We start from the raw sequence: 8,277 nt of genomic DNA, 5'->3' as shown, positions 1-8,277 counted from the left end.
CTGTGAGAGTGGACCCCCCCCCCCCGTTGAAATAAAGAATAATATCTGCGGGGCACTCACCATCTGTGTGTGGTTGGGATAAAAAGTTTGTTCATTCAGGGGGAATTTCTCAGGGCCGAGGGAGCGGTACAGCTTAATCATTTGAGAAAACTGCAAGCAGAAATAAACAAGACAGGAAGACGTCATTATTCAAGGAGGACAAACAGAAACTTCTATAAGATTCATGCGTGTTAACGACTTTTAGGAGCAGAGGATATGGATCGTCTGAAACTCCAGGTTTGTTTGGTTTTTTTTTTTTTTTTGTTTATAAAATGTGGCCTGGTACAGTTAGACCCACCTGTTAGTGTGAGGGTTTGAACACCTGTTCTTCTAAAATCAATAATCCATTTGCTTACACCCCGAGGTAATACTTTCTTGGAGTTATTTATTCTTGAGGTGCTGGAATTTCCTTTCCAATAGATTTGTCTTCAGACCTGCTTCGGTTCATTGTTTTAAACGTGTCGCATTCAGCAGTTGGTTAACATATACAGCATGATAGGTGCCTTACTGGTGATCAACCACCTCATTTTTTAACTTGTGCTTTGTAGAATGAGTAACAGAACTGTAAATATATAGTGAAGAATGGCACCTTTAACAAAACTGTGCTGCATATTTCCTGCTTTAAACCTAAATTTAAGACCTCTTTCAAAGCCAAGCATCTACATACTTTTCACTGCAGTTTTGTAGCTTTTCTCAGCACAAAGTGACTAAAAACACGTGGTGGCCGAGGCCGCCCGCTCTGCTGGCCAGCTCAAATCACAGGTGTTGCAGCTCCATTTATTAGCACAAATAAATCAGTCGGAGGCAGCTGCCGAGGGAGGGACTTTGCGACACCTTTGTGTGGGTGAAAGTATAGCAAAGAGAGACGTTACGGAGCGCTTACCACCCAGGGTTTGCTGCAGAAGTTGTATATGGAGAAGATGGAGTTGACGCTCGGGACGCCGCCAAAATGGAGGCCGATGACAAGATTCCTGAAGTCCTCACCGGGAATCATGCTGTAGGCGTGCTGGCGAATCAGAACAAAGTCTGGCTTGAAGGACCTGCAGCAGGACGGATATGGAAAAGGAACCATCAGACTGGGCCTGTTGTCAAGGTTAAGCATACAGTTAGGCTGTTGAGGGTTAGAGTAGCGAAGAATTCCAGGCAGCTTTGACTCAATGGGTAGAAGTAAAGCAAGGTTGGTGGTTCAATCCCGGGCTCCTTCTAGCCTGTGGTTGTGTTATACATGTCCTTAATGCCTACATAGTGTGGCTTGAGTGTTCAGAAAAAGCAGGAAGCAGCATACCTGGTCTGACTGATCAACATGAAATCTTTGCAAGCTTTTGCACCCAGACGTGCCAGACATCTACAGACTTTAGTGATTTCCTTTTCACCAAAAGTAAACTGTATCAAAAACTGTTGGACAAAAAAGTAATCATGGTATTTGATAAATATTCATCTAGTGTCGTTATAGGATCCAGTTTAGTTTGTCCAGTACTTCTCTTTATCTATACATCTACACATATACACGTATATGTGACTCTTTTGGCAGATCGTAACCATCCACCCACTCCTCCATGTAACAATCAACTTCCTGTTTAACACCTAACCTAACAGCACTGAGGGCAAACATCTCCAGCATAGTGTCTCCTTGCAGGCTGACAGCTCTGTTGGCACATTATTAACACACTATATCTGGACGCTGTGTTTACAGTCAGGCCCTCTGTTGTTCAGTGCATCGAGCTGATGGGGTAAAGTAATGCTCCTTGCAGCACCTAATCTTTTTGAACCATCTATCCAATTAACCCAGCCTAATCCTTCCTTTTTAGACACTTTTCTGGGATCAGAGCCAAGTGCCCCATCACCCACCTGAAAGCCTCTTTTAAACTAGCCCACATTTCATAGTAACAAGGAGAATTCAGTTTGACTTTTATTTATTTATTTACCTGGAAACTTTAAAGTTCTAAACAAATGTTCCTGCCAATTGCTACATTGATGTAAAAATTATTAGAGCCCGGCCACTATAAGACCAATATTTGCTCATTTGAAAATCTGACATGTTAGGGGATATTTTTTTTGGGACATGGGAAATAAACATTTGTTATGTGAATTTCTGAGTCCTTACTTTGGCAATGAAGATCTTGTTTTACTATGACAACGAGTTACGGATGAATAGTTTACGCTGTGCCGCACTCTGCTCAGAACATCAGGTTTTAGTGTTCTAACCATACGGGATGCTGCAGGGTGCCCTCTAGTGGACAAATTGTGCAACATCGACATTCATAACGACATTCATAAGGGTGTTTCTCCCGCCTGTTCTTTACTTTTTCCAATATTCATTAATTTATCAGCCGTTATAAAAGCCGATACAGACATACAGGCAAACAGCCAATTTATCAGCCCCGCCCATTAATTTGATCAGGCTCTAAAATTGATCTCAATCATACAGTGACGTCTGGCTTGCACACAAAGTGTCCATATTTAGTAAATTGGTCATGAGAGACTCACCGACCCATTTCCAGAACTTGGTGCATAATGACACTAATGTAAAATGACACATTGCATATACTTGTGAGATTCCAGTGGCTTTGAAACAAAGATTCGACACACTGAGACTGGTAAAATCCTCGCACTCATGTTTCCGTGGTTAGTACCAAATCTGACATGCTCCGACAGGAAGCATCAGCCCGCTGCAGGTGGAAACCAAGCTGATGAGAGCGGTGAGACTAAACCCAAACAAAGTTGTGGGATATAAAACCAAAACAATGAAAGACATTGAGGCAATATAAAGCTGATGGAAACTACAGAGTGGGAAAATTCTTTGTTGCTAAGGGAGACGCCTTTTGACACATTCCCCTTGTGACATATACTTAAACGTATTAAAACAGAACACAAAGGTACACAGCAAGCCACTGGATTACCTGCAGTTACAGACACAGGTGCGTGCAGTAGGTAGAGGGCTGAAATTACAGCAAGGCCCTCCAGCAGACTCTGTGGTCCTCAAGCGCTGCTCATGTTAGACTGCACAGAGAAGACTGGCAGGATGGCTGAGGAGTGATATGTCCTCGGCGACAGAGCGACTACAGCTGTTCCTCCCTGCTGCTGCTGCGCTCGGCCACAGTGGCAACAGACCAAAGGCTCTGCTATTTATACTGGATGGAGCTGTTTATTGAAGCCCAGAACCCGACCAGACTCGACGTGCTGTTCCAAGCAAACTCCATCCTGGTTACAACTGTGCACGAGCAGTTTAATCAAAGAACACATTATTAGCCTCAAACAACCTACTTGATTACACTACTTGATTATAACAGAACGGGCAGACGCAGCGGTCGTTCAGCACAGTGGGATTTCACTGGGCTAGAGTTAATGACGGCAGGAGCAGCAGAGCATCACTGAAGTTTGTCACCCATTAACTTTGCTTTTGTGTGTCTTCACCTGGACTCATCCTGTTAAAGTACTGCTTCCTGCGAGCCACGGATTAACCCTGAAGCAGCACGTTTATGTTTTACGATGCGAATACCTCGGGCCCTGAGACTCACTGCTTCACAGGCGATATTCTAATGTGGCCTTTGAATAGGTTACAGTGCAATAAAAGGCTAATAAGAGGCTCAGATGGGGGAAGAGCACAGATATAGATTAGGAGGTGAGGACAGAAAGGATCCGTGTGGATTCATAAGGCCACAGATAAGACAGGATTTGTAAAGTAAGCCAGACAGGGACCGAGTGGGTGGTTCTGTGTGGCGCGTGCATGTTATTGCTACCTGTCTGTGCAGGTGCTCCTCCCACAGAATGATACGGTTAACTGTTGACTCTCATCTGGCTCTAGCTGTGGATGTGAGAGTTTGAGGTCTTCTCACTTTCTGTGTGTTCGCCTGGTATAGACTGGTGACTTGTCCAGTATCAACAGGTCACTCTTACAGTCACTTCACAAAAGCCCCCAGAACAGGGAGGTGTCACTGCACAACAGGAGCTGTGTGCAAATATGAGCTAAAGTATGTGCTGATTATAAGTCATAGAAAATGTTTGGGAGCTGCTACTCACATTATTTTAAGTCAACATCTCCATCTCATGACTCCTTGCTCGTGAATGCAGCCACTCCCAGTGACGAACCCACAGAGAAAAACTGCCTGACTCTGCAGTTTCCCCCAGCTTTGTGGATGAGTTTCAGCATCTGAATACTCACCCACATCTGAATTGAATATTTCGTTAAATGGTTACAGCTCTGATCTGAGTAAGATCCATCACACAACCCTTTAAACACAGGTCAACAGCTAGCTGGGGAACACGGGAACATTTGGTTGCTCCAACGGTAAAATATTTCCCCTTGAAACGGGTGACAGAAAATAGATCCAGATGAAGGGTGATTACTAATTTGTCACACAGACAGACTAACATCTCCAAAGTAATATTTGCTCTGCTTCGGTTTCATGAGTAACCCCCAAAAAACACAGCCAACGCTATGAGCTTGTGCTGTGTTTGCGTTTTCACTGCTCCAGTGAGAAAAGGTGCAAATTCTATAGGACAGAAAGAGTCATAGCACAAGGCAGGTAATCCTCAAAGCACAGATAAACATGTTTAAAACAGGACACTTTATAGTGGCTGTGAATACACATCGAGCCTGGCAGTTACGTAAGCCCATCATAAAATGTACCGCACAACGGCGCCAACAGGATGTTTTCATCAGCATTCTTGGAGCAGGAAAGTATTCAAAACTCAGGACAATATGCTGCCGTTTGGTCTCCAGATCCATTTATCATACAGAATCTCTGACCTTCTAATAGGCTCCAAAGGGATGTCTGAATTGTGGGGAACACTTGTTCTCGAAACGGTCCTGCGGCTGTTTCAAAAGCTGGTGAGGGCCTTATCTTCCACCATCAGTCTGTCTCTCATTGATAAGCATAATCGGGGTAGAACTCGGCGGGAATGCCACAAATGTCAAACAGTACATACCGAGGATCAGCACAGCGCTCGTACACAATGGTGCATTGTGCCGCGCTGGCTCCCTGTCATCAGAGGGAAATGCACCTTAGAGAAAGTCTGTGCTTTCCTGTTAGGAGGACGCACTCCAGAGCAAAAACTCTCAATCAGGCCACAATCGTTTTATGTGTATATATGGGGAACATTTCCTACTTCAAGACAACTACAGGACTGATGCTTTTCTTTACAACTTTTACATTTTTCATGAGGTATAGCTCTCTGTCACTTGACTTGACTGAACACACTAAGGCAGTTTTTCCTTAAGTCAATGGGAACCTAACACAGGGTGCTGGCTAAAAACCACTAATGCTACCAGTCATATTCAAAGTGTTAAGGCGAATGAGTGACCCAACCAAGAGCAGTAAATTTAGGTCGGAGTAATGAGCGATATCACAAACTAACCCCCTCCTATTACCAGTTTTAATTTGCTTTTTACATAAATAACTACATTTATATAAATCTGTGAATGTAAATAATTGTGAGTAATTTAAAACTGAATTTCAGTTTTTGTATCACTGCGGCCCACCTGCAGTACTTTTTGCGTCCCATCAGGGGGCACCGGTCCACACTTTGGAAACCACTGGAGCTGGCTTTTCTGTTTCCCTGGCGAGTACATTTTGTTTTTCGCTAGTTAAAATCAGCGTCACATTTAATCAGTGGACTGCAGGCGCATTGTTCTAACAAAACTAGCCAGCATTAGCTCAGAGGTCCCGACGTTTGCATCCTCATCAGAATATAGTCACGTTTGGTCATTATATAAAAAAATAAATAAATATATATAAAAATAATAATAATAATAGCCAAAACGCTAATCTAAAGGTTCAAAACAGCAGCGCGTAAGAGGTATCACAGCTGCTGTTCATCTTTTATATACAGTCTCAACCAGCACAGAGACGGCTCTGCGAGCCAATTAGCTCATAGCTGAAAAACACAGTTAGCTTAACATGTTAGAGATTGCATGATTTAAATAAGCTCTAAGTGATCAATACAATGAAACAAATTATTTTATAATAAAATGTATGTTCTGTGCAGAATTCTACCGTTTGGTGTCGCAGCGCTCGTTGGCGTCTGTAGCTGCAGGACATTTCAGAGGACCCACTGCACTCGAGTGCAGCACAGACAGAAAAGGTTCCTGAGTTTTAGAAAATCTATGTTCAACTAAAAACAGTTTGAAACAGCAGAAGCAAAAACGTGAACCTGAACACTGATGAGATTGAATAATTAATAAAGCCACTTTTATGAAGTTAAAACAATTGATTCAGTTTGCTGTTTTGGATTTTTACTAAGGACAGAACACATGACGCTACCATATCCAAAGGCTCTGAAGAACTCTTATTTCTCTCTGTGTCCCGTCTCTCCCTGTAGCCGAGCATCTTGTTGTGGTCCCCCAGTCTGACTCTAGGACTCCTTGTGGTTGCGGCCGTGGCTCCAGGCCTGGTGGCACCAGAGTGACCTGGCAGCATCTCAGATCCTGGGAAGTTGCTGTCAGGGCTGCCAGAGGTCTGGATTGTCTCCAGCTGAGCTCGCAATCCGAGGCTGATCTTGACACGACACTGAGGTCACACAGAAAACAACCCAAAAAAAGAAACGGGGCCCAGCAACAAAAAAATAAAACTTCACACGTGTGTTAAATCTAAACAGGAGTGGGAGTAACTTTAGCGTGCCGCAATTTTGAGAATGTTTAGTTGTTGAAGATTAGGAAAAAGAGTCCCACAGGAGGCAGATGTAATGAGGAAAAGGAGCTGCGAGAGGAACACAGCGCCAAATGACCTCTGGCAGGAGGGGAAATGAGCGTTGTTAGGAGTTTGAGTGAATTAGCGGGGCCATTTGTATTCATGGCTATATTACAAAAGCAGAGATGGTGGATCGGGCCTCACGGCCGCTGCATGCTTTCACTGCAGTCCAAAGAAACCACCCTCAGGCCTCCTAAAGCCACGTCTCAACTCAGCGTGTCTGTGAGCAGGATTTATTTGCTCGGTAACAAGATGAACCTGTTTGAGGTATTAAGTGTTCAGGCTGCTCTGGGCAGACAGTTCCTTCCCTGATTAAAATGGGTTTTTAAGGGGGTCAGCAGAAGGGGGGCGGGATGCTAAGGATTCTTTGCTAGCCAATGTGTGTGTGTGTGTGCGTGTGTGAACAGCCTCTGTGTGGTCTAAATTGTAAATTGTCACCTGAGGTAACCAAAGGCGGAGAGTCTTGTTATATGTGCAGAAGGGATTTGGAAAGCGGGGGTGGCCTTCTTTGGCGGGTAGCTCGCAGCATAGAAAATTAAATGAAAAGAGGGGGTAAAAAAAAAAGGAAAGAAACAGGACAAGGATCTGCTAATGTAATCTGGCGGCCTCCCTCCCTCTGTCCATCTGTGGGGTTGAGAATGGGGAGGAATGTGACGAGCCAATTCAGCCATTTGAGACAGAGAGTGAAAAAAGCGCCGAATTAAAGAGAAGTCTGGATCTAATGTTGAAACCGATTCAGAGCATCACCTCCAGCCCTGACAGTTCGTCCAAAATTAGGTTTTTCATTGACAGAAAATGACAGAACTGCAATTTGGGCCCAAACGAGAACGTGATCATTTGTATGTATGTGTATTTACCCATGACTGCCCTCACCTGGGCTCTTGGTGACGAATAACAATAGCATATTTTACATCCTTTAAATAAGCTCATTTTAAATAGTGGAGTTATTGATCAGTTTGGGGTTTTTTTTTGTGTGAACTTGTGTTTATCTACAAAAAGATTCCACAGGACATTTTTAAGTAATATTAAAACGTAAGTCAGTCTGTTTTCTAGACCTCTGCATCACCACCTGAAGTCTGGTGTAATGGCCGCTGAACGGAGCAAAGTTTGACCAATCACAGCAATGAGGTGTGACCAGAAGCGACTTTCTGAAGAGTCACTTGGATGAGTGATGAAACGTTTCTCCCACTGAAAATGCTACGTCCGGATGATGGGATTTACTTATCTGGATGATTGAGCATGCATTGAGACATTGGCCCGGTACCGGTCCGTGAGTCGTTTATTTTGTTGTATTTATCCGCGACACTTTAATGGCCAGTCCGTGGTGCAAAAAAGGTTCGGGACCACTGTTTTAAAGGACTATATCCCTGAAAAAAAACCCAAAAAAAACCAACGCTTATGGGTAAGAATAATGATTAATAGAAACGTGAATTTTTAGGTTGGTAGCCGGCAGCTGAATTCAGTTTTCTTACCCCTCCCAATTTGAGTACATAGTCCGTTTACCTTAGAGTCATGTGTCCATGTCTCTGGAGACTTTGTGAAAAGAGTC

The 8,277-nt window shown here is 43.7% G+C and overlaps 1 protein-coding gene across 2 annotated transcripts in view; it reads right to left on the bottom strand.

Moving 5' to 3' along the window:
• The window catches only part of syn3 (synapsin III), a 136,755-nt gene that overhangs the window by 72,121 nt on the left and 56,357 nt on the right, over positions 1-8,277 (bottom strand). For both annotated transcript variants that reach the window (XM_076875720.1, XM_024805808.2), the window contains exons 5-6: positions 923-1,079; positions 61-150 (exon numbers count right to left, since the gene is read on the bottom strand). In XM_076875720.1, coding sequence (XP_076731835.1) covers positions 61-150; positions 923-1,079 — 247 coding nt within the window. The remainder of the gene's footprint in view (positions 1-60; positions 151-922; positions 1,080-8,277) is intronic.

The sequence above is a fragment of the Maylandia zebra genome, linkage group LG17 (assembly GCF_041146795.1).
Source record: "Maylandia zebra isolate NMK-2024a linkage group LG17, Mzebra_GT3a, whole genome shotgun sequence".
Taxonomy (NCBI): domain Eukaryota; kingdom Metazoa; phylum Chordata; class Actinopteri; order Cichliformes; family Cichlidae; genus Maylandia; species Maylandia zebra.
The sequence above is the reverse complement of the archived record's forward strand: the minus strand, read 5'-3'. Positions and strand labels throughout refer to the sequence as shown.